This window comes from Erpetoichthys calabaricus, chromosome 12 (genome assembly GCF_900747795.2).
Source record: "Erpetoichthys calabaricus chromosome 12, fErpCal1.3, whole genome shotgun sequence".
NCBI classification, from domain to species: Eukaryota; Metazoa; Chordata; class Cladistia; order Polypteriformes; family Polypteridae; genus Erpetoichthys; species Erpetoichthys calabaricus.
The window spans coordinates 131,895,846-131,922,842 of record NC_041405.2 but is presented as its reverse complement, the minus strand read 5'-3'; the positions used below and the strand labels follow the sequence as shown (position 1 = coordinate 131,922,842).

The following is a 26,997-nucleotide window of genomic DNA, read 5'->3' as shown; positions in this document are numbered from 1 at the left end:
TGCGCTGCTGTGGGACGGCTTTTACTTATTATTATTACCTATTAACTAAAGCCTTTGTTTTAATCCCCATGACAACATTCCAAACCTTAGGAAGAAGTCACAGCTGACCAGGAAATGGCAGATCTCAGTTCATTATTAACATTCAATAGCTACTTACTTTTCAGGCTTCCTGCACACATTAATGCTTCTACACTGTTGTGAACCGAAATACTGTATATAAATTTAGCTGCTGAACCGCATCACTCCCAACATGGCAGAAGGCTAAAAAGAAAAACCTCAGAGTTTACATTCACCAAAAAACAGCCATAGAGACCAATCCTTATTTACATTCCAAAACAAGACAGTTAATGTGGTACATCACATTTATATAACTCCACAGAGCATTTCAGCCCCCAAAGGCTTAATTGCACCATGTATTTTGTAAGCTGGTGATTTTTTTAAAGGAAACTTCTGGAAGGAAATATCACCCAAAACACAAAGATGGTATGTGAAAAGGGACCCAAAATAGTGCATCTCACAACAACAATACCAGCATCATTCTTGGCTTTGAATTTCTGCATTTCCTTTCTTACATTTTACACAAGTTTAAGGTAAAGCAGCAATGGAAGAAGCAGTCCATAATTTCAAAAATAAAGTTTTATTGAAGACAACAGTACATGCATAGGTTTTAATAGGCTGTGCCAAGTAACAAACAACTCTTCTCAGCCATGTTTTCATTAATTTCATATGAATCTTAACTCACGGAAAAGAAGCCTAACTCAGACACTTGTGGCTTATGCATTTTACAAAGGAGAATATTACTAATGAATTATTTACAAGTAAAACAGCAAATTTCAAAGTCAGACAGTCACATAATTCATACACTATGGCAATTGTGGATGAGAATACAGTTTGAAAATTTACAGAGATATCTTCAGAAGTGTAGGACAGAAGTCGTAACAAAATCCTTCAAAAGCTCTTTGAAATTGAAGTGTTGCTGGTCCATTCCATAAAGCAGCACACAACTGTTTGCGACAGTAATGTGATCAATGACATACAAAAGAAAGAGAGCACTGATAAACTTCTATTCAGTAGTAGGGCCGCCTCGGATTATTCTGGTGGGGAAAAAAGCAAAAGTAAATAAGAGAGCGAGAGGATGATGTAATTTACAAAACCTTCTGTTACATTTTCAGCTCAGAATAACAAGCCCCTTCGGGCCATTCGATATAAAAAGACTGTGGTGATCAGAAGATGGCCTCCATTTTGACAAATTACATTGGCAGACGAAGAACTGGACCAGAGAGCACCGCTAGCATTGTCAATATTCTTCTGTCTTTTACAAAACAACACCTTAACTTAGAGACAGTAAAACTGGATTACCCCTTGGGTCCCCAAATAATTTAACGTTGATAGTTGTACTTTGTTGTTACAACAGGCATTTATAATAGACATTGTGCCAAATCTAACATTAACCCAACCAATGTGAAAGTTTGACCAGAAATAAACTCTGCTGCATCAAACTTACCAGAGGATTAGGCCTGAAACGATAAGCTAACATCATCCTCTTTCGGAATGCATCATATTCGTCATCTTGCTTCGTGAGCTCTGCTGGTCGGTCTACTCCAAAACCAGCTCCATCCACCGCTGTTGTTCCTCTGAAGTGGGGAAAAAAAAAGCCACAATGCATATGGTCCCGAATAAAAGCAAACCAAGAACTTAAACACAAAGTGAACAACTACTTGAATATCCACTGCCAGAAAAACACATACTGCTCAAAAAAGTAAAAGACCACTTTTTAATCAGAGTATAGCATCAAGTTAATGAAACATCTGGGATATTGATCTGGTCAGTTATGTAGCAGAGGGGGTTGTTAATCAGTTTCAGCTGCTTTGGTGTTAATGAAATTAACAACAGGTGCACTAGAGGGGCAACAATGAGACGACCCCCAAAATAGGAATGGTTTAACAGGTAGAGGCCACCGATATATTTCCTTCATCTTTTCTGACTGTTTTTTCACTAGTTTTTCATTTGGCTACAGTCAGTGTCACTACTGGTAGCATGAGGCGATACCTGGACCCTACAGTGGTTGCACAGGTAGTCCAACTTCTCCTGGATGGCAGGCACATCAATACTTGTCAGTGCCAGAAGTTTTGCTGTGTCTCAAAGCACAGTCTCAAGGGAATAGAGGAGATTCAAGGAGATAAGCAGTTACCCTAGGAGAGCTGGACAAGGCTGTAGAAGGTCCTTAACCCAACAGCAGGACTGGTATCTACTCCTTTGGGCAAGGAGGAACAGGATGAGCACTGCTAGAGCCCCACCAAAATGACCTCCAGCAGGCCAATGGTGTGAATGTGTCTGACCAAACAATAAGAAACAGACTTCATGAGGGTGGCCAGAGGGCCTGATGTCCCCTAGTGCCTCGCACCCTGGAGCTTGATCGGCATTTGCCACAGAATACCGGAATTGATATGTCCATCACTGGCACCTTGTGCTTTTCACAGATGAGAGCAGGTTCATCCTGAGCTTGACACAGATATGAAAGGATCTGGAGAAGCCGTGGAGAATGTTATGCTGCCTGTAACATCGTTCAGCATGACCGGTTTGGTGGTGGGTCAGTGATGGTCTGGGGAGGCATATCCATGGAGCGACGCACAGACCTCTACAGACTAGACAATGGCACCTTGACTGCCATTAGGTATCGGGATGAAATCCTTGGACCCATTGTCAGATCCTATGATAGTGCAGTAGGTCCTGGGTTCCTCCTGGTGCACGACAATGCCTGGCCTCATGTGGCGAGAGTATGCAAGCAGTTTCTGGATGATGAAGCAATTGATACCACTGACTGGCCCCCATGCTCGCCTGACCTAAATCCAATAGAACATCTCTGGGACATTATGTTTTGGTTCATCCAACACCACCAGGTTGCACCTCAGACTGTCCAGGAGCTCAGTGATGCCCTGGTCCAGATCTGGGAGGAGATCCCCCAGGACAGCATCCATTGTCTCATTAGGAGCATGCCATGACGTTGTCAAGCATGCATACAAGCACATGGGGGCCATAGAAACTACTGAGTACAATTTTGAGTTGCTGCAATGAAGTTTTGGCAAAATGGACTAGCCTGTTGTATCATTTTTTCACTTTGATTTTCAGGGTGTCTTTGAATTCAGCCCTCTATAGGTTGATAATTTTCATTTCCATTAAACGATGTGGCATCCTTTCATTCCTAACACATTACCCAGTCTGTATCAGTATGGATATCCAGCATGATTTTTTTTTTGTTTTTTTGAGCAGTTTACATAGAATTACAGAATAGGTGCTAGTGCTAGTCCTAGTCGGTAAGCTTCAGTTGGTGTACAGTTTAACTAGGCAGCAGTAGTATTGGTGTAATGAAATAACCACACTCAATTTAACAGAGCACCATGACATACGATAATATACAAAATTAAGCTCTCATCCAAATTAAACATCATACTCCCATAATTTAAAAGTAGACAGAGTTGGGAAACACAACTACCCACATAATTCTAAAAGGAGCTCACCTAGGTACTGGATTTTTGATTCCTTGTCCATCAGATCCCAAGCCATCCCCTTCTTTCCAGCCCATTTTCATTAACATTTTGAAACCAATGTTCTCCACTGTTAGTTTAAACTCCTTGTACTCAGAGTAATCAGGCTCTCTGCCCTCCTATAAGGTAAAGAAACACAGAAGCAGAAAACGAGAAGCATGATATACACTGCCTTCACCTTTCTTGGAATATAAAAAACAATTAACTCCCAAGGTTAACACCACATGTTACTTACTTTCAGAGCTTTAAATGTCTCCATGAATTTTTCCAGCTCATCAGGGGGAAGAAAGTCACCAATAAAGTGTTTACCTTTACCCATTTCTGTCAGCTGCTCTGCCCACTCTGTAGGCAGGAAAATGCAGTTACAAAAATTTGAAAGATTTGTTCATGGCAGTTTTAGTTACAAATTTTCTTCTCCTACACCATGACTGCCACCTACCTTAGCCAACATTCTAGATGGCCCACATGGAGACCATGGAGCTAGCCCAGAGATGTTCCTGCTCCACATAAAAATGTTCTGGCAAGAGCTGCTAACTGGACATTCATGGATTACGTATGCCTAACTCTAAACTAATTTGAATATGTTATAAATGTAAATTGTCAAGAAACACTGAAATTTGTAAAAACCCAGAGATCTATTAGGTTTCAAAGATGCACCTCTAGTCTTCTCCATTTCCATCTGACGCAGGCGATGCTCCCAAGTGCCTTCCTCTTGGTCAATCTCCTCATCGCTGTCATACTCATGCTGGTGGTCCTTGACTGCTTTCTCCCACATTAGCTGCATTTCCTGCATGGCTCTCTTGTGTTTCATTATCATGTCAAACATCTGCTGCATCTGGGATGAAAGAAACAGCAGCATAGTGGAATGACAAGTTAGAAGCAGCATTTTAAAAGTTAAGGGATTCCTTTTATATGTTAAGGGATGTTCTTGGTGGCAGCCAAAACATTATACATGAAACCCAAATGATGACAGTAGTGAAGTGTTGCTTTCCTACCTCCTGCTGCTCCTTTAGTTGCCTCTTCTGGTCTTCAGTCAGTTCAGTCACTCCCACCAGACCAACAGGCTTTCCCTTCTCATAGCCAAGGCCTTTCAGCTCTTGAGCTACAATTTAAAAAAGCACATACATAAAAAAACATAACTTAAGAAGCTTCTCATGGTACATGCCAGATATGCACAATATTTTGGGTCAAAATGTCAAATGCATGAAAGCTATTCTCAGTTAAATTACACAAGTGGAAAGCAAGGCAAATTTATCTTATTGCTGCAATCAAACTGACTGGCAGTAAGGATTGGAATGGTATACATTTCATAATAACAAGGGTAAGTTTGCTGAATGACGCACCAGTGAGCACTGGGCTTACATCTTCTGGTGGCACAACAATGGATGGAATGGGAATGTCCACTTTGTCATCCTCTGCTCCCCAGCGACTTTTTCTCTTTTTCTTAGAAGCAGAAGATGTAAATTCTGAAGGAGCTGGAACAGCAGCAGGACTGATCTTGTGTTTATGTCCACCAAGAGGCTCTTTACCACAGGTTTGACTCTGCACTTTACTGGCCTGGCGAAACTCCTCCACCTTTCTCCTGTAGATCTGATGTTCTTTGGAATCTGTCTCATACAAAAACCTGCATAAAGCAGAAAGAGGATCGTCATCCTACTCTCTATGTACACCCCAATACTACACATTAATCAGGCTATAAATTCTGCATTCATTTATTTCTCTGCTCATATCTGTTTCTAGTTCTTTTCAATACCGTAGACTTCTTTTTCCTACTTTGCAAAACAGATGACTCTAAAAATTAATGTAAAAAATCTATAATTGGCGCTCCGGTTTCCTCCCACAGTCCAAAGACATGCAGGTTAGGTGGATTGGCGTTTCTATATTGGCCCTAGTGTGTGCTTGGTGTGTGGGTGTGTTTGTGTGTGTCCTGCGGTGGGTTGGCACCCTGCCCGGGATTGGTTCCTGCCTTGTGCCCTGTGTTGGCTGGGATTGGCTCCAGCAGACCCCCGTGACCCTGTAGTTTGGAATATAGCGGGTTGGAAAATGGATGGATGGATGGATAATCTATAATTCATTAAAAATACACTCCAGCAGAATTAAAGGAAAAACCCACCACTTCTATTTGCTTAAAGACGTTCAATCAGAATCTACAGGAGTACACTGCTAAATGTATAACAAAAACTATTAATGAGGTGTGTCCAAAAAGAAGCCAAACTTAAAGATGAAAAATTATTAAAACAATTACAGTTTAATCAGAGTGGCGCAGTGGGTAGCACTGCTGCCTCACAGTAAGGAGAACTGGGTTCGCTTCCCGGGTCCTCCCTACATAGAGTTTGCATGTTCTCCCTGTGTCTGCATGGGTTTCTTCCGGGTGCTCCGGTTTCCTCCCCAAGACATGCAGGTTAGGTGCATTGGTGATTCTAAATTGTGCTTGGTGTGTGGGTGTATGTGTGTGTGTGCGCCCTGCCCGGGGTTTGTTTCCTGCCTTGCGCCCTGTGTTGGCTGAGACTGGCTCCAGCAAACCCCTGTGACCCTGTAGTTAGGATATATAGCGTGTTGGATAATGGATGGATGGACAATTTAATCAGATTTCTAATCTGTACTTTTCCAGTCAGAATGGTGTTACACAAACATTTACTGGTGCCTTCTTCTTCAGCAACTTCATGGACAGTTAGGAGACGATTTCCATGAATCAAAGCAGACACTTTCTCAACATGATCATCGTCCAGTTTTGGAATTATCTGCCCAATTTTAATCCAATCTTCTGAAGTGTTTGTACCATTCATAACGCTGTGTGCAGCTTAAACAATCCTCTCCATAAGTTTACTGTAACATTCAAAAAGTCTTGGTAACAAGTTTTTTGTCAATTTCACATAGTATTTCACAGAAATACATTGCTCTTAAAGATTCTTCATATTTCAAGTTGTGAAAAATATCAGAAAAATCACAGGAGACAAATTCACTCTACTGCATGCACTTGATGACTGATGCGATTGAGCAAGTAGGGATTTTAAAGGTCAAGGTCACCACTATATACAACCATTACTGCAAGCCTGCTATGTCGGGTCATTGGTGCTCTATTTAAAAAGTATGGCTTCCTTTTGGAAAGACCTTGTATTTTCATATCGATTACACATTACTAAAAAATAAAAATAGCTTTTGTAAATGCAGAGGGAATTCGGAGAGTATACTTATTATAAAGCATTATAAAAAAGTAAATTATTCTAACAATTCACAAGGTAATTAAATGTAGTATTTGTAAAGCAATAGCCTATCAGCACATAATGAATGTAACCAAGGTTTTCAATTAAATATGAACTGATCAACCCCCACAACTAACTAAAACAATAAAATATGCAAACCATTGCAGAGTTGTGACAGCTACTAAACCAGTTAGTTACAGGAGGATCTTAGGTTATTAATGAGCTCAGTTCCTGCGGATGTTCATAACCCAGTTTGGTTTGTAAGTCTGGGCTTATACTGCATAATGTACAATAGTAAGAAATCTGCAAAACTACATAAAAGCTTGCTACTTATTTTACAGAAAAATGTTTCAAACTTAATAAGATTACAACAAACCAATATTACTGTACATCACAAAACTATTTTAAAATAAGTTTGAATCACAGTTACAGTATGTACAGAATGTGCTTAAATATTCTATCGTTTGTGATAATGAAACATTACCTCAAGGAGCTGGAAAAGGCTTAAAGATATAAAATCCCATCACTAACTGACAATTGTAAGACAAACGTGGTCTGTGCTGAGGGATCACTCAGGGAATAGCATCCCCCTCCTACTGGCTATGATCCATGAGATGACAAGGCTGTGACACACTCTTAAGACTTTGGGAGTTATAAGCAGTTTTACCAATCCAATAAAGAGCCAATTTGTGATTTAGCTTCTTACCTATGATGGAAATTGTATGGCTGTACATGCCACTGGTTACATTCAGTGAAATATGTTATAATGTTAGCAATTAGTGCTGTGTATTAATCTGTGAAAAAACTGGTTTGTTTTGTTTACAAGTAAAAAACACGCTAGTTGAAAACTAATTAAAATTCAGATGAAAAGCAAAAAATTGGGGTTTTATGTTCTCATTTGCACCTACTACATTGTTCGAAGTCAAGACTTCTGTGACCTGGATGTACTTTAACAAAAAGCTATCCTTTCTGATTCATATGAAGTACATTACAATCCCACTGCTGTCCAAGTCATATGGACTTCATGAAAACAAGTTGTTTATCTATTTGATTTAATGGCAAATATTTGCTTTAGTAGCTTGTTATGGTTCATTGGCAGGCAGTATGCTACAGTGATTATACCACTGGACTTTAAACCATAAATATACCATTTGCCTTACATGATGAATCAGAGCAAGTCCTGTTTCTGCTGTGTTCTTCAACTGTAAAAATTATCTTTAAACAGTTGTAATGTATTCTTATCTCATAAGTCATCTTCAATACAGACATCAGCCAAATATAGAGATACAAAAAATAGGGTGGATGAGTTGCATTAGCATTTCACAAATGACGCACTAGGGGTTGGGGTGCAGGGAAGTACATATAGGGAATATTATGATGTATTAGTAAATACGTACAATGAATAAGATAAGCAGAGAAAATTATGCCCCAGATAGACAGAAACAGTAATTATGCGTTTGTTTTCCCAGGGGAAAAAAATTGAGCTTTTATATTGAAGTTATGGAATTGCTATGAATTGAAACAGCTCTGGGTGTTGCATAAAAACAGCCTGGTCAAAACATATTTATGCTAGTTTATTTATGCTAGCTTGTCAGGTTTAAGACACATCAATACAGATAATCCAGAATTCTTTTTTTGTGCACTCTCCTGATCAGTATGGTTGAAAACATAAAGAAAAACGAAAAAACTATAGAAAGCACTTTCAAACTCCTGTCATGATTTCAATACTTCAGCCTTGGCACTTAATGGCAAACAGAGACAAAACAATGAATTATGTTTCTGAACAAAAGTAATACTTTAAAGTACCAGACTCATGTACACAGTCATTAGTACCTGCTTCAAATGTTTTATTTTAGGTAGTTCCCATATAAATGTTTGAGATTACATTGCAATTAAACGAATAACTGAACTAATCAACATCTAGTCGGCTCTGTACATGTGCATATAAAACAGCATAGCCAAAACAGATTTGAGCTAGCCTGTCTGGTTATAGAGTATAAGTAATTACAAAAATTTAGTCTGTTGAATTCAGTCAGAATTTCGGCTGTGTAAACTTATTTGTTGGACTAAATGTCAAAAAGGACTTACAGTTCGGTCCATAAATATTTGGACAGAGACAACTTTTTTCTAATTTTGGTTCTGTACATTACCACAATGAATTTTAAATGAAACAACTCAGATGCAGTTGAAGTGCAGACTTTCAGCTTTAATTCAGTGGGGTGAACAAAACGATTGCATAAAAATGTGAGGCAACTAAAGCATTTTTTAACACAATCCCTTCATTTCAGGGGCTCAAAAGTAATTGGACAATTGACTCAGAGGCTATTTCATGGGCAGGTGTGGGCAAGTCTGTCGTTATGTCATTATCAATTAAGCAGATAAAAGGCCTGGAGTTGATTTGAGGTGTGGTGCTTGTATGTGGAAGATTTTGCTGTGAACAGACAACATGCAGTCAAAGGAGCTCTCCATACAGGTGAAAGAAGCCATCCTTAAGCTGCAAAAACAGAAAAAACCCATCTGAGAAATTGCTACAATATTACGAGTGGCAAAATCTACAGTTTGGTACATCCTGAGAAAGAAAGCAAGCACTGGTGAACTCAGCAACGCAAAAAGACCTGGACGTCCACAGAAGACAACAGTGGTGGATGATCGCAGAATCATTTCCATGGTGAAGAGAAACCCCTTCACAACAGCCAACCAAGTGAACAACACTCTCCAGGGGGTGGGCGTTTCGATATCCAAGTCTACCATAAAGAGAAGACTGCATAAAAGTAAATACAGAGGGTGGACTGCAAGGTGCAAGCCACTCATAAGCCTCAAGAATAGAAAGGCTAGATTGGACTTTGCTAAAGAATATCTAAAAAAGCCAGCACAGTTCTGGAAAAACATTCTTTGGACAGATGAAACCAAGATCAACCTCTACCAGAATGATGGCAAGAAAAAAGTATGGAGAAAGCATGGAACAGCTCATTATCCAAAGCATACCACATCATCTGTAAAACACGGTGGAGGCAGTGTGATGGCTTGGGCGTGCATGGCTGCCAGTGGCACTGGGACACTAGTGTTTATTGATGATATGACACAGGACAGAAGCAGCCGAATGAATGCTGTGGTGTTCAAAGACATACTGTCTGCTCAAATCCAGCTAAATGCAGTCAAATTGATTGGGCAGCATTTCATGACACTGATGGACAATGACCCAAAACATACAGCCAAAGCAACCCAGGAGTTTATTAAAGCAAAGAAGTGGAAAATTCTTGAATGGCCAAGTCAGTCACCTGATCTTAACCCAATTGAGCATGCATTTCACTTGTTGAAGACTAAACTTCGGACAGAAAGGCCCACAAACAAACAGCAACTTAAAGCCACTGCAGTAAAGGCCTGACAGAGCATTAAAAAGGAGGAAACCCAGCATCTGGTGATGTCCATGAGTTCGAGACTTCAGGCTGTCATTGGAAGCAAAGGGTTTTCAACCAAGTATTAGAAATGAACATTTTATTTCCTGTTATTTAATTTGTCCAATTACTTTTGAGCCCCTGAAATAAAAGGATTGTGTTAAAAAATACTTTAGTTCCCTCACATTTTTATGCAATCGTTTTGTTCACCCCACTGAATTAAAGCTGAAAGTCTGCACTTCAACTGCATCTGAGTTGTTTCATTTAAAATTCATTTTGGTAATGTACAGAACCAAAATTAGAAAAAAGTTGTCTCTGTCCAATTATTTATGGACCTAGCTTTATAAAGTATCTACATTTTTTGTGAATGTTTCTAGCTGTGGTCATCACATCTATCCATTTTCTAACTTGCACATCCAGTTGAGAGCCACAGGGGCTGCAGACTTTCATAGAGCTCACTCACACTGAACCAGTTTGAGTTAACAATTAACTTAACACACGTCTTTGGGATGAGGGACGAAAACCCATGCACACAGGAAACACAATCTAGGACACCAGTAGAGTGAGGTAATAGCCTTAAACTCTGTGCCACTGTGGTAACAAAGACGATTGTAAATTGAAATGAAAATGTTCTAACTCTCTAACAATATTTGTGCCACTCTGTATATTGGTATGCTGTATGTTTAAGCTTGCTATCTAACTTTATTATATATGTATGTCACTTTCCATAAAGAACCTATTTTTAGTTGGATAGCTTCTACCGTCATGAATGAAATGGAAATCTTCTGTTAAACGAGAAAAGGAATAATATGTTTTTCCTTTACAAATTTTAAACTACCGACCTCTATGCTGGATTGATAGCACCTTTCCCAATCGCTGGAGTTGCCGGAAGACACTTGAATCTTTAAACATATCCTTCAACAAAAACAACTGGCGTGGCAAATGAAAGCTGATTAATAATGCACAGAAAGGCAAAATCAGCTTCTCCACAACCACAAAATAGTAAAATCAAAGGGAAAGTACAGAAGTGAGCACATCACAATAAACCTGTTGAGTTTCTAGGACTGTTTAAAATGTTTCACAGTTGTAAATCAATTTTGCTGATCATAACCTCACTTCTCTAAATGCTGCCACAAGTTAGTATAGGTGGCGTCATGGACAATTCTTCTTTTGCTTAAACTGGGACACTGTGATTCTTTTGTGTTTACCAAGTGAAACAACTCAATGTAGAAAATCATGCTTAATTATTATGGCTAAGAATGCGACTTAATAAGAATCATCGACAAGAAGGCAGAGTTTATATGACCTTCAAGCACAATAGTGCAAACTAAAACCATTTTCATGTGTAGAGAAACTACTTTTTGCTTCAATTAGAAAAGCACAATTTGGCCTATGCATACAAATTCAATTTGGCTTAAGTCACAACATAGCTAGCTGTGCAAATGAAAACATTAAAAGGTAAAGTAACATTCATAGAGCTGGTTAACTCACTTTTATAGTTACAGGAGGTCCATAGCCTATTCCAAACAGGAAAGGCCAGCACTGGACAGGGCACCAATCCACTCAAAGTTCCATTCAAACACACATGAACATTTGCACTTGGCACCAGTTTAAAGTTGTTAACTAGCCTAACCCACATTTCCTTGGGGATATAGGAGGAAACCACATAGACACGGGGAGAATGTGCAAACTCTGCATGGACAACAAATAAGTTTGGCGATTCAAACCCAGCATGATGGACCCATGAAGTAGCAAGGCTAATCAATATATTATTGTGTGCCCCAGAGTATAAAATAGAAAGCTTGTTATTAAAAATGAAGAAAGTTGGTGACAGCTAAGGTGCACAGCATGACAGAAAAGTTATTTAACATGGAAGCTTTATCAATATTTAAAATCAACAAATGTTTAATATATCTGGCTTCTTTAACAATGATATCACAGCTCACAGATATATGAAAGGTGACAAGTTATCTGAAACCAATATGTTAGTAGTTCCTTGCTGCTTTAATGCAACTTGCTGCCAACAGAACCTTTGACACATACTTGAACAAATAAATGCTTCAACATTTGAAAACCCAAGTCACAACTACTAGTTCAAATGATAATCCTATTTCCAAATATGAGCTTACCTGAAGGCAGGGTTCTCACGATTGTTCTGAATAGCAATTGCTTCCACTTCTGGCCCGCCATCTGCCACAAACCTGGCCAGTTTTTCTGCAACTCTGCGCATCTCTGGATCCGCTGGGGGTGAAACTTTAAGCAGGCTATCAGTACTGGGGTTCAAATCACACAAACACTCAATAGCCACAAAGCTTCTAAAGCAACCAGGTGATAAGAAAGGGGAGGGGAAAGGAGGCTTATTACAAAACAAATAGCCACACTTACATGCACACAACACACCCAATTCAGGAGATTCTCTAATGCACATTAATAATACTAACTTGTGAATTTAATGTTGTGGCTGTTTCCCGTTCCTAGTCATGTTCTTATGTACTGGTAAGGAATGTACAGTTTTTGTTTTCAATTGCTATTTGTGATAATATTAATGACTGTGTGTTCTTTGTTTATACCATATTTTATTAATGTTAAATGTAATGTATTTCTATATTTTGGGATAGAGACTTTTCCAAAATGTACTTTTATACTGGAGTTATATTCCTGCATTTAGCTGAAATTATTCTGTACTAGTTACAGGTAAGTTCATCAGAATTTCGCCTATACCCCCCTTATTGATTTATTCCAGTTTTATAGAAGGTATAAACTAAAGAGGAAAGAGAAATGTACAGAAAATGAACTACATAAACAAAGTGAATCCAACAACTGGTAGTAACCTTGTACATTCTAAATTGTATACAGGCACAATTTAACATTCACTGTTTCTTTTATTCATGTGTTAGCCATGAACAATTAAATGGGAATATTTTTGGAGCTTGCAGAAAGATCACACAAACTCACAGATAATGCGTAAACCAGATATATAAACAACAGTGAAAATGATTTGTATCACATAAAATCACATAATGTACAAATACTATTGTTATTTAATATTTTTAATGTAATTGCATACTGAATCTTTAATATTAAATGCTATTTTTGGTTAAAAAAAATCTGGACTCTAAGCCAGATATCTTCCGCTTTCATTGCTCCCTTAGTTATTTAGTAGATCTGGACATCTCCTCTAAGCTGGCTTGTACTCTGCTCTTTCCCACACCTTCTGGAAACGAGAGTAGAACTCTAGCCATACTTCTTGGCTCTTGCCTTTCTTCAGCTCGCGCGCTAACTTCTCAATTTCCTTTCTCCTTTCTTACCCAGCCCTCTCCTTTTTATCTGTGTGACAGGCACAGCTGACATGCGTGCCGGTGCTTGTAAACCAGCAGTGTAAGTAAACAGCAAACAAAAAAAATCTATTAACAAATTTAACCACAAAAATAGACAGGCGTGACACGGTCCGGCAAAGAAGCCGAAGTATTAAATGCAAATTTTTACATTCACGGGGGTCTTCTGAATGTGAAGGGGTGACCTGTACCTGCCCAAGTGAAATTTTAAAACCACTAGTGTTGCAGTCAATGTCTACTACTATTTTAAACTGAAATAGAAGTGGCTACAGACTGAAGACAAAAACAGACAAGAAGAAAGTCACAATGCACTTGAAATTACTAAAGGATATACTTGAGGAGGATGATGGGTTGGAAGAATTCACAGTTCTATAAACTATTAACCAGTTTTCATGCACTTCTAGTTTCTATTATTCTCTTACCATCTGAAGAAGAGGAAGATTCATATTTCTGGTTCACTTTTCTCAGTTCTGCAACCTTGCGTCTGTAGTACAGATAATCACGACTATTCTTGTCATACAAAAATCTAGAAGAACAATTCAGACTACAATTATTACACAAAAAACAACACTTTGACACAAACACTGATTAAAGACATATCATCTGTCAGAATCAAACAGATGGATTTTTCACTTGCTCTGTACTAATACAAACTATTCACTGTGAAGAAACCATATCACCCGCCTATACACAAAAACATGGTTTCTAAGAAAACTCCAGATGGATATAAATGCTAACTAATATTGCAGTATTAACAGACAGCAAACACTTAGAAAGTGAAATATTTGCAAGAAACTCATTTAACATACATGCTGCACATAGCAGACAAACATCACAGTTAGAAATTGCCATACTATGTTGCCTTTGGTAGGCCATCAATTTCAACTGCTGCATGTGTGCTTTAAGATGAATTGCACCTTTTTTTGGATGATATTTTCCCTATACCAGTGCAGAGATACTCACGAGAATGCTGGATTGTCCTTATAATCCTCTTTTGCCTTCTGCTCCAGCTCAGGTCCCCCTTCTGCTACAAACTGGGCCAACTTCTCCAAGATAGTGCGGGTTTCACAGTCCTCTGGGGGGGAAACTTTAAGCAGGCTATCAGTACTGCGGTTCAACTCACACACATACCTTCAACAGCAGCCCAAGGGGCTCTAGTGATGGCCCCTGGCAACAAAGGGCAGGAGCCAATTAAAAAGAAAATAACAGCCAAAAAAACTAGCATTACACTCTCTAGCACCAAATAACTCATAACTTACTCTAATTATGATGTACTTAATTGGGACCACAACTAAGCATTAACAAAATTATGCACTACAACTTTTTAGAAGTTTCAAAGCCATCCCAAACCAAGACTACAAATTGCTACTCCTGGTATAGTTGTTTAAAGATATTAAAATAAAAACAAGAATCAACATGTTAGACGGAATTATGTAGATAAGGTATAGAATAAAGTGAAAACAGATACATTTTAGTTTACATGTATAAGTACGGTTAAAATTCTTCAACTCCTCATCAGTGTTGTCTTTTCCTTTAACATTTCACATTTAATCTGCATTAATTATAAAGTAACTCTGAGCTGAAAAGTGCTTAGGAAGCATGTGTGATATAAAAAATGACATTTGCTCGTTTTAAGCATATGGTCTTTTGTCCTCTGTGACAATTCAATAAAATAGCTGTTTCCTATGAATATTAAATATGCTTATTTATTAGATAGAAGAAAAATTATTATGGATGTGGTAGAAAGCACCATCAAATTTGTGCATTTCAAAAAAAGTTTGATTATTGAAAATTACCTTACATCCTGAATAAAAAATATTAGTGAAGTCAATTCACTATTTTCATTTAGATATTTGAAAGGTACAAGAATTCTCATAATTCAGATAAGATTTTTATTTCTACTGTAAAAGCCCTGTGCTTTTTTCTTTCATTACACTGTGCCATATACTAAAGAGTTCCTCTACATTTTTATTGCATTATCTAGCCATCCGTGATGAAATGTATTTATTAATTATTATTATTTTTTTTTTACACAATAACCTTTTCTTTATATATTCCAAAATAGCATGATTTATTGAGTGTGTTGTGGAGTGGGGTCCTCTTTAGTGATTTTATACTATTAATAAACCAACAGGGATCAAAATCATCATTAATAAGCTGCAAATAATTTGAGTAACTCTTCATGGAAAATTTGAAGTGTGTGGGTATTTCTTTTAAAATGCACCAGTATGCAAAGCTACGTATCACTTGGCCAAACAACAGCTACAAATAATGGAGGTATCTCCTAAAAGCTACATAACATGATTTTGAATAGGGTTTCTTGGAGCCAAAATGAGAAAAACAATTGATTATATATATATATATATATATATATATATATATATATATATATATATATATATATGTATATACACACACACACATATATATATACATACATACACACACATAAAACCTTGATTATCGGTCAGGGGTTGGGACCAGGGCCATGATGGAAAAGAAATAACAGTACAGCTACTTTATTCACTAATCTACTGTCTATAATTTTTTAGTCATATTTATGTACAAAAAAAAAACTATATTAAGAAAATATAATATAGTATTAACAAAATTAATTTATATAATGTTGTAATGACCAGCGTTATAAGCAAATGCAACTCAGAGGTACTGGAGTTTTCTACGTTTTACTTGTAGTCTTAGTTCCATAACAAACGGTGCCCTGTCTTATACTCCGTCATCTGGGTTACAGAGCACATCTCTAAAATAATAACAGAAAGATTTCCCTACCAATAATTATCTCCTGCTATGTTCTGTCTTTTTCTATACTGAAAATACTCCTGCTTATTGTCTCCTGACTCCCTACTCAAAACTTCCTTCTGCCGCACCTTTCTTTTTCTCCTATCTTCTCTTGTCATTTATCTCCTAAGAGGTGTGTCCACCCCTCACAGAACTGAAGCCCTTCACCCAGTCCTATCACTTACACAGCATTCCGCCCTTTCTGTTCCCGCACAACGCATTCACAAGCTGCCTGCACGTCACAATATATTAAAAAATATAACAGAATTAAAAAAAAAATTACAATGCAGAACAACATTAACATTAATAAAGAATAACATTACCATCAGTGGTTTTCTTTTTCGACATGTTTTTCAATTTTGTCAGTATCATGCTTTATACTGTTCACTGCTGTTCTTCCTACTCCGAAAATTAAACCAAAACTTGAAGCACTACTGATGTTTCATAATCATTTAATAATTTCTATTTGTGTGTCAATTCCAAAACCACGCGCATATGTTTAATCAGCCATAACAATGTATAGTAGTTTAACTATAACAAAAGAGAAGGAGAATTTTTTTTTTTGATGCGGGTTCGTGTTTGTGGTCCCGTTACTCGAGCCGTCTAGTTTTGTATCCGTGATCGTGAATTGATGACTTGTTTGATCTTTACCGTTAGGAATATGGATAAGTAATAAGTAGGAACGAACTCACTGTTAATATGCGGACTGTTCGTTTCTTCGTATTATCACCAATCAGGTCTCGCGCCTGTATATGTATTGTAGTTCGGTCTCGTGTTGTGTATATGACGTCGTCACGTATTTTAAGGTGGACTGAATAATAGCTGAGCGCATGGCATGTGGAGCAATAGGTAAGCACTGTCTAAAATCTACTCCTAATAAAAGTACCTTTCCTCCAAAGGGAATATTATTATTAATCTACGCAATGCCAATTGTCCGCGTATTTTAAGGTGGACTGAACAATAGCTGAGCGCATTGTAAGTGGAGTAATAGTTAAGCACTGTCTAAAATCTCCTCCTAATAAAAGTACCTTTCCCGCAAAGGGAATATTATTATTCATCAACGTTTGTAGAAGTTTATCAATGGTGTTGAGTAAGTGGCTGGATGCCATTGTACATTCATCTATAATTAATAGTGTGGCAAGACGGATGTCACGTGCATTGTTACTGTGCATTGTCATAGTGGATACCGATGTTTCTGTGATTGGGACCGGTATTTGGAATAAGGAGTGACATGTGTTTTTGGAGCCGAGACATTTTTTCTTCCGCGGTTTCAGAAGCGCTTTGTAGGTGCCGACGTGATTTGTGCATATTTGCGTTCTTGATTTGTTTCAGGGTGCACTGTTCCAATGCGATGTAATATTTGTCCACATACGCGAAAGCAGTATGGGTCATTGCCTTTTGGTGACCTGATATTTACTCCGGTAGATGCAAAATCAAATGAACTATTGTAGGATGTAATGCAGTTCATAAAGTTTTTACTTTCAGGTACTTCGTTAGTTAGAAGCTTCTGTAGATATGCAGGATATGAATGTAAAGGAGGCAGTGTAATTTGACTTTTTTGACAACAACGTGTAAATTCATTACTTGTATTGCCATTTGTTTCTTCAGGGAAGTTCAGTGAATGACAATGATTGCAAATGACATTCATTAATCCCAATGAATTTTCATGAAAAGTGGACTTATTATTGAACGCGCTGTCAGCTAACTGGCGTAATCGTTAGTGTGGTCGTGGGTCTGAATCGTCCTTTTTGTGTACGTTTCACGTGCTATGTCCGTAGTCTGTCCCGTTTCGTGTCCAATGGGCTTTGTGTGGCGCTCGCGGCTTGTTTTTTTTTTGTGTGCTGGGGGCTTGTTGCCTGAGTTTTTATTTCTGTTAGTGGAGGGGGTGCTTGTGTGTCGTGGGGCTGAATCGTCCTTTTTGTGTGCGAACTGTTTCGTGTGCTATGTGTGCCTGCGTGTGTCTCCTTTGTTTTTGGTGTCCTAGGGGCGCGTGGCCTCATTTCTTATTTCAGTTACTGGAGGGGGGCTTTGGGTGTCGTGGGTCTCAATCCTCTTCTTTGTGTGTGTCCCGTTTCGTGTGCAATGGCTTCGTGCGTTTACGTTGCATTCCATCCGGCCGGTTTCCGTTGCTTGGGGGGGGGTTTGTGGGGCGCCTGCGCAGTACGTCTATTGTGGCCACGGCCCATGGCCGGATGTCCCTGCGTCCATCCGGTTTAGCATTCTCAGTTAGTAATATGGATAGGTAGACGCTGGCGTGTGTAATGTCTTTTTTTTTTTTTTTTTTTTTACTTTTTGCCCTGACGGTTAATGGAGGCTGATGGTTAATTAAGTGATGGGTAATCAAGGCTTTACTGTATATGTATATGTATACACAAACACAATTTCTTTACCACATTGGGAAATTTTCTTCTTATATAACAATTTGGTGTACTTTCCTCTAGGAAAATTTATACTAACAATTAAGTAGACTGGAATTGTAGCCCAAATACTTTATTGAAAAATAACAATGAGTTAAATCAACAACTAATTGGAATAGCAAACTGCGTCACTAATGCTTGTAATCCTTGCTACTCAGAAGAAGACTTCAGGGAACAACTATTATATTCTAAATACTAATGGTCATATATTAAGATGAAGGAATTACAAGTTTTTATTTACTCATGGTACTGCCAAATTGCTTATTTTGGATATCCCTGAACAAGGACAAATTGTATACTTAGTCACAAAAATATGCCTTTTACTGACAAATATATCAAAAACAAAGAATGATACTGCTTGCAATACTTTAGGATTATTTCTAGTTGTGTTTGGCTGTAAAATTAATTACTGTATATCTGAATAAGAGGAATCTCATTCATGCAACCCATTGTATGATGGCATTGTTTTTTGTTTAGTACCTTTGACTTCAAGGAATTGTGCATCATCCGTCTCTTCCTCCTCATCATCATCGTCAGGAGATGTAAAGACACTTGGCCGGCTAAGGCTTGGGCTCTGCTTGGCATGGGAGTAGCTTTTTATCTGGCTAAGCATATTGGCAACCCCAAGGCCAGGACGCTTCCCAATAAGAATACCCTTTTTCTGAGGCTGAGAAGCACTTGACACAGCTGAGCTAGAATCTGAATTTAATTGAAGCAGAAGACATCAAATAGAAAAATTTTAGTTAATTAGTCTTACTTTACCTTTGAACTTTTATTATTTGAAAAATATTTAATTATGTTTTTTATAAGACCAGACTTTTGTCAATTACAAAAATATAAAAATGTAAATCCATATGGTAATCTCACTAACACTCAAAATAACATGATCCCCATTGATAACATGATCCCCGTTGATACTGCAAAAAGGCTGTCTCTGTTATTCACTGCAAGGAGTCCTGTAACATCCCATCATGTGTTTTTTCAAAATATAACAAACTAAAAATAATAAACCTCTACAATATCATTCCCCCATCCAAACAGAACATGCCAATACACAAATGTCCCTCACAAAGACCACTTTCTGTATAGAAAAGCACTGCTTCAAATACTTCAAGATTTCAACTCTTTACCTATTAAAAATGTGTCAGATTAATGTTCTGCCATAATGTACTCATGGAAATGTCATCATCTTGTTGTTTAAAGTAAAAAATACTTTTGTACTATTATTTTTTGAAAATCAAAACAAGCATCAGTTACTATAAATAATTATACACTCTGCCCCATTTTCTCACTAGGAATTCTAGCAGTTGTGTCACTGCTTACATGACATTATATCTCCTATTAATATACTTAATCTTCTGTTAATTTATTAATCATACACACTTGAAATATGGTGTTATATTTAATTGTTCTCTGATGTCTTCATATATCGCCCTCAGCACAAAAGGCCACTATGAGATGAACATTCTAGAAAACACACCTTGGTTTGACTTCTCCTTCTGCATCTTCAGGAACTGCTGCAAGAAGCTTCCGTCATTTGCAAATTTATTAGATGATGACCCCTGCAGGTTCTCTGTTCTAAAAATAAATTTTGAAAAACAGATGACATGTAATGCCCGATTATACTGACTATTTCAGTCCAAATCTAAAGCTATTAATCAATTGGATATTTTGTACATTATACAAGACTAGAACTTTCACATCATATTGGGCTTTGTAGAACCTTAATCTTGAATGATTCCATGCTGGAAAAATGTGCAAAAACAAGCTCTCTCTAAAGGGTATTTTTCTCATCTTTTTATGAAGAACTCTTAAACCTGTCCCCAACATGTGCAGAAAAAAGCAACGTCATATACTAAATAATGTCACTGTTGTGGTCAAAATATTATCCTTAAAGAAAAAAACGAAGATAACCTAGAAAACAGAAGTAAAATAAAAATGTTTTTTACTTCTCAGGCTAAATGAGAAACAACCATCAATGAAGAAAACTGAATACATTTAATTTATAAAATAAGAAAATAAAAAATATAGATTTTTAAAGTGCGTTGTTTTCTTTTAGTATTCAGACAACATACGAAATACTTAAATTAATGGCTGAATTCTTCAATAAAGTGATACAACAAGATAGTTCAATAAAGGCTCAATGAAATACTACAGTAAAATAAATACCATTTTATGTTTTTCTTATCAAGTACAATACTTTCAATTCCCCTAATGCAACTTTTATGAACAGACTTAAACCACTGGAACTTGTACATCAATTTTTAAATACATGTGGAGTTCTTGCTGAGCTGTGCTGACTAGTATCTTTTTCAGTTACTGTTTTTGTATACTGAAAAAGTTTTCTTGCTTATTGTAATTATGTGCTGATGGCACATACTGTATACTGTAGGCTTAAAAAAACATTTTATATTGGTTTTGTAAACTACACTAGGATGTTCAATGAAATTGTATTGTGCTAATAAAAACAATATATACTGAATGACCTGTTTCCACTGTGAAATTAGGCTAAGTAAGGATGTTCTTCATATCCCTGTACCTTGTTTTTTACTATTCTAATCAGATCTGGTTCTACTGTAATTTATTTCTTATTCCAATTAGTGTTTAATGCTGACTAGAGGAACATACACAAGCTAGCCTTGGATTGTGATGTCATCAGCTCACAGTGTTAGAAACTGCAAAGAGGATTCCCAAGCATGCCGATCAGAGGCCAAAAGTCTTGAAAATCACAGGCAACACTGAAGGTACATTAAAGCTTATTGGGGGGGTTGGTTGTTGGGGGGGGGGGGGTTTAGCATTCATATGACGATATCTATGTAAAAATCAGTACCCTCATATACTAACCTAGGAGGCGAAGAATTCTCAATCACAGGGATGTAATTCTTGGCTTTTTCTGCCATTTTAGCTTCAATTTCCCTTTTCTTCTGAGCAATAAGTTCCTCTTGCCGCAGAATATTCTGACTCATTTTGTTCACTTTTTTTGGGGCAGACCTCCATCCTGCTCGGGCTAAAAAATAAACATTGCAAAAAAAAAAAAAAATAATACTATTTTCACAGTATTTATTTATTTTCACAGTCAATATGCTGATAAGCTGTATGGAAATATCATTATTCATGTTTTACAAAACAACTGTACATAAGAATTTTTATTTTTCTGGTGCCCCAGTTATTGATTTCCTTGGTTGTCTATACTTCTAGTAAAAGGTAATTGTGAGAAATGTTCAGATTTTTGTATTTTATCAGGAAATTTGATGTCACGGTTTATTGCATGTACCTGATGTTATTTTTATTTGAGGTGAAAACCATGTCTGTAAAAATAATGTGTGTTTAGAGGAATCACATATCCTTTTAAATAATTTAAATTATGTGTATTAATCACTACTTTGCCCATAGACTTCAATTTATTAGTTGTCTGCAAGATGAGAGCATGAAATTGCACGGAAAACAATTGTGTAATTTTTTAGACATCTTAATCATATCCAAGTTAACATGAGAATAACAGAAGAGTTTACATGGCATACTAATTAATTATATTTGCCTCAAGATATTTTTCTGATATCTAGCACTGTTCCGCAGCATAAAGACAGACTATCATTCTTTTATATTCCCCTTTCTTTTATTCTTTGTATTATGCTCAGTCTCTTTATGCTAATATATCAATAGCTAACAAATAACAATGGTGAGGAAGAACACAATACTGCCCTTAGCTTCAGGCTAAAACAACCATAAGGTTTTAAACCATTTTTCCTTAAAATGACCATTGGGCTGAAAAAGTTCAAGCATCAGTTCAGTCTAGAAATTTGTCCTATGTTAATGTGAGAACTCAATAAGTACTCAGTGTAGCTGAGATATAAAATACTGAGCAAATGTTTTACTCTGAAGGAAACACTATAAAGAAGAGAACCCTGGAAGTGTACTGTTAAGTTAGGAGAAAGCAATGAAACAATATTTAAACAATCATGGTTAAGCCAATGAAGCAGCGACTTAGAAAAACATACTTTAAAAAAAACTATAATTAATAACCTACATTATTTTAACTAATGACTCTTCAGATCTATTCTACTTTCAAATGTAAAGACAAAAAAAAGCCAATCTTATGCTTTTCCTACAATTAACACTACAAAATATTAATAAAGCAATATAATAAAAGATTTAATAAAAATATGGACATTTTAAGTTTTAATATACTGTATTATCCTGAGCATTCCTTTCAAGCATGTAATGTTAATATAAAATACATTAATATACAGATTTGAGGTTTACCCTTAAAGGAATATAGTTTTATAAACCGAATACACATTTGATATTCAAATGTATTTTTTTTTTCCTATACAATTATCAGCACCTTTTTATAAGATATATGGCCAGATACACAATATAAAATGTGGCTGGACAGAAACCAACCCTTTTTAATCATAAACCTTCAATTTACATTCACGTAGACATACGCAGAAACTTAGAAAATCTCTTGCAGCATATGAAAACTAAGTAGAAAATCTCTTGCAGCATATGAAAACTAAGAAATACATAGTTTATTTTCTTTTGTGTTTTGCAACTAATATTTGATGGGTATCTAATTAATTTGCTGCAACTGGTAGAACAGACATTGGTGAGCAATCAGGTGCTCAGGATGATCTGCATTTGTATCACAAATTATGTAATTTGTTCAGTTTCCCATTAGTATTTTTACTCTGGTAAATTTGTCTCTTATTTTAATTCAAAGCTTTGTATTTCCTGTATTGTGTTCATAAGAATTACTTCTTCTTTCAGCTGCTCCCGTTAGGGGTGGCCACAGTGGATCATCTTCTTCCATATCTTTCTGTCTTCTGCATCTTGTTCTGTTACACCCATCACCTGCATGTTCTCTCTCACCACATCCATAAACCTTCTCTTAGGCCTTCCTCTTTCCTGACAGCTCTATCCTTAACATGCTTCTCCCAATTTACTCAGAATCTCTCCTCTGCACGTGTCCAAACCAACACAATTTCGGCTCCCTGAATTTGTCTCCCAACCGTCCAACTGGAGCTGACCCTCTAATGTACTAATTTCTAATCCTATCCATCCTTGTCACACCCAATGCTTAAAGCTTCGAAATCATTTGTTTTTTTTTTTTTTTTTGCCCACCCCCTCCTACCCCCACATACGACATACCGTATGACACATCTTGATGTCCAATTATGCAAGGCGGCAAGCTTTCTGGTGTTTCCCCATCTTTTGGCCACCTAGACCCGAAAACCCTCATTTTTAGGCCATTTTTGGGGCATATTTTATACAGGAAATTACACCCTTATGATCAAGAGAAAAACAATTGATATCTTCAGCAGAAATGATCAGAAGGACTTGAAGCTGTGTATGATACATCAGCTGAAACTGAGGGTTCATCCCCTAATGGGATACAAGGTGTCAAGGTTACTCTTTTACACAAAAGTTTGGAAAAAACGGTGGAGTGTCATTTTATGCTATTTCAAGACTGACAACCATGAATATGATAATATTTTGGATGTTTGATTCTTTACTGGTGGCCAAAGCCCTCTAGTAAGCTACTCCCTGAAAGTTAAAAATTATACATTTCAAACATAAGCTTGTGGGGTATCACTTTCGACTACAATATTTCAAAATCAGTGAATATTTTATTTTTTAATTTTTACTATTACAATAGAGAATATTTAAATTTTAAACATTTAAATTGATGCACACATTTTAATATTCCAAATATTCGATGCAACTATTCTTGTTTATTATATGCTTCTATCTCATGATGTAAATCTTTACATTTCTTATGGACGCCCCGAAGCAGGGCGGCTTACGTTCAATCAGACTTCATCTTTATTTAGTGTTTAATGCAGGTATTATACTGTATATTCCCTATTGTTCACTATGAACTTCTATGTATAAACTCTGAAAATTGTATCTGCTGGACTGTACACTCTGTAGCTCTCTTGAAATAAAATTAATAAAATAAAAAAAAGAATTTCTGTGAAGAGCTCTGACCATGGGAAAGGTGCTATATAAACAAAAAATATTATAATCATAACTACAAAATAACTGTTCACATCTAAAACATATTTCTGGAACATATACCATACTGTGATGTTCAGTATTTAGTGTGCAGTTTCCGTAACTTTACTGACCAGTGACAGGTAAAGTAACTTACTCAGGATAAAATGGTAAATCATGGGTGCATTAACTCCACAGGGACTAAAACTGCACGTTCTAAAAATATCTATGCAATGTCTTAATTCATTTAATGCATTGTTATATATTGTTTCAATGCTTTTGTCTGACTCCTTTTATCCACGATAACATTAGTATAGTGTATGTTACAATTTTCTACAGATTTTCTTTGTACAGTTGTAACACAGGAGGATTAAGAGACTTGCGTAGGGTCACACAGAGTGTCACAGATGGGCATGAAATCGAAAACACTGGGGTTTAAAGTTCAACGGCTTACCATTTAGATCAGCATAGTTTGCCATACATGTGTGCTTAAATTAATTTTACAGTCGATTATTCTTATATCTTTTGGTGAGGTCTACCATGTTCTATTAGTAGATCTCTTAACTGTGTAATCCGATCACACTTGAAATTAATCACTGAAACGCTACCCTTGAGCAAAGCTCAATATTTCGGCCTTAAGATGCACGCAATTTTGCGCAAAAGCAGTCACTGCACAAAAAGATAAAAACAATCTAGGCTGCATGCGTAACTCTCGGACAACACAGCTAGGCTACGAGATTAAAGAAGTGCATGCCTTGATGAACATTACAGGTGTGATGTTCAGAAAATGGAGACGAGAATTATACAACGCTAAAAACATAAATAAACTCCAGATCGCATTCTCATTCTCCCCCATCCCCCATCCCCGACCCCAGACAGTGGGCAGACGTCACTGTTTCGAAAGCTTCCCAGAGCAGCTGGACAGACTCGGCTGCCGAGTATTTCATATCTTACATAAATACGATACATTAATATTTAAATAAAAATAGCACGACCTAAATGAACTAAAGGGACTGAAATACTTATTGCTAACAAACTAACCTGAACCGTCACCATCCATGGCTTTCGTCTGGGGCGGCGGGACTTACTGCACCGTCTCCCTTACTGACGCACTTCCGGAAACGTAAACCTCTCAGCGGGAACTGCGTCTCCCATCATTCAATGCTGTTTCCATGACAACGTGGCCTGACCAAGTCTTGCGAAGAAGCAAAGCGAGAACATGGGAGGGAGGTAAACATGAGGTTCATAGGGTTCACAAGCGTTTATTCTGGCAATTGAAACATGAGTGATACTCACATTGATTAGTGTATTTTTAGTATACAACGTCAGCCTTATTACGCAATAATGTTGTAACCAAACAAGTACGTTTTATTTATAAGGCAATGATGTTGTAACCAAACAAGTACATTTTATTTATTAAGCACATTTAAAAACAGCATTGTGTTAACAAAAGTGCTGTACATATAAAAAAACAAAAGTAAAAAACAAAGCTACAAACCATAAAACAATAGTCAAGTTTAAAATCATACATCTGGATAGACTGGAAATCTAATGAAGAAAGGAGCGTTTTGAGTCAGCATTTAAAAACAATAACAGAAGCAGCTGCTCTAACATTAAGGGGTAAAGCTTTTCTACAATCAACCACTGCAAAGGGACAACCCCTCTTATGTTTTAACCAGGATCGAGGCACATGTAATAATAGCTGACATGAAGATGTTAACAACCAGGGGCCTCTTGTAAAACTTGCTTGCGCTCAGAAATGTGTGTACACCAGTTCTTATGCAAAAGATATAATTTAAAAAACACAAACTTGACATTGATATTGGTTTAAAGTTCTACGTTGACTGATTTTTTGGTGTTGGTATTTTTATTGACTCCAGGCAGCAGGACAATGAAGTGAACAGAAAATCTCATTTTATTTTGCATTTCAATAATGCACCTGTCACATTCTGCTGTCTGTTCATCTGTCTGCCCATCTGTCCATCAATGTTCTAAACCCAGTTGTTCTAAACCTATAATGGAACATGAATTTCTGTGTGATATTATTGATAATGTAGGCCCCAGTTCAGTACACAACTCCCAAGAGCTTATAAGTCAGTCATCATCACAATAAAGGGCACAAATACGATTAAGAAAAAAAAATTTGGAAAATAGCATAACATCTGGGTTCAATTTGCTTAACTTATATAAAAGATGGAGCATTTTCAGTTATTTGCTTCATCAAAAAGATAGATGTCACAAATATCAAATATTTTTTTAAATATTTAACATGAGTGTGAATGTGACTTGAGATGGAGGTTTTGCTTAGA

At 36.9% G+C, this 26,997-nt stretch overlaps 1 protein-coding gene across 1 annotated transcript; it reads right to left on the bottom strand.

Annotated features, from left to right (window-relative positions):
* Positions 1-618: 618 nt before the first annotated feature.
* On the bottom strand, positions 619-25,808 carry sugp1 (SURP and G patch domain containing 1). The gene is made up of 14 exons (XM_028816231.1): positions 25,730-25,808; positions 21,536-21,698; positions 20,172-20,269; positions 19,172-19,390; positions 14,442-14,565; positions 13,901-14,004; positions 12,273-12,396; positions 4,889-5,169; positions 4,541-4,647; positions 4,203-4,380; positions 3,781-3,887; positions 3,519-3,664; positions 1,505-1,634; positions 619-1,094 (listed from the first exon to the last, which is right to left on the bottom strand). The coding sequence occupies exons 1-14, from the start codon at positions 25,746-25,748 to the stop codon at positions 1,068-1,070; spliced, it is 1,827 nt and encodes a 608-aa protein (XP_028672064.1). The 5' UTR covers positions 25,749-25,808; the 3' UTR covers positions 619-1,067.
* Between the last annotated feature and the right edge of the window lie 1,189 nt (positions 25,809-26,997).

Bases quoted from the DNA above. Each gene is read 5' to 3' on its own strand.
- sugp1 (XM_028816231.1), bottom strand. The intron at 20,270-21,535 runs GTTAGTATATGA...ATTTATTTTTAG, and splicing joins GAGAATTCTTCGCCTCCTAG to AACAGAGAACCTGCAGGGGT. The intron at 12,397-13,900 runs GTAAGAGAATAA...GCCTGCTTAAAG, and splicing joins ATCTTCCTCTTCTTCAGATG to TTTCACCCCCAGCGGATCCA.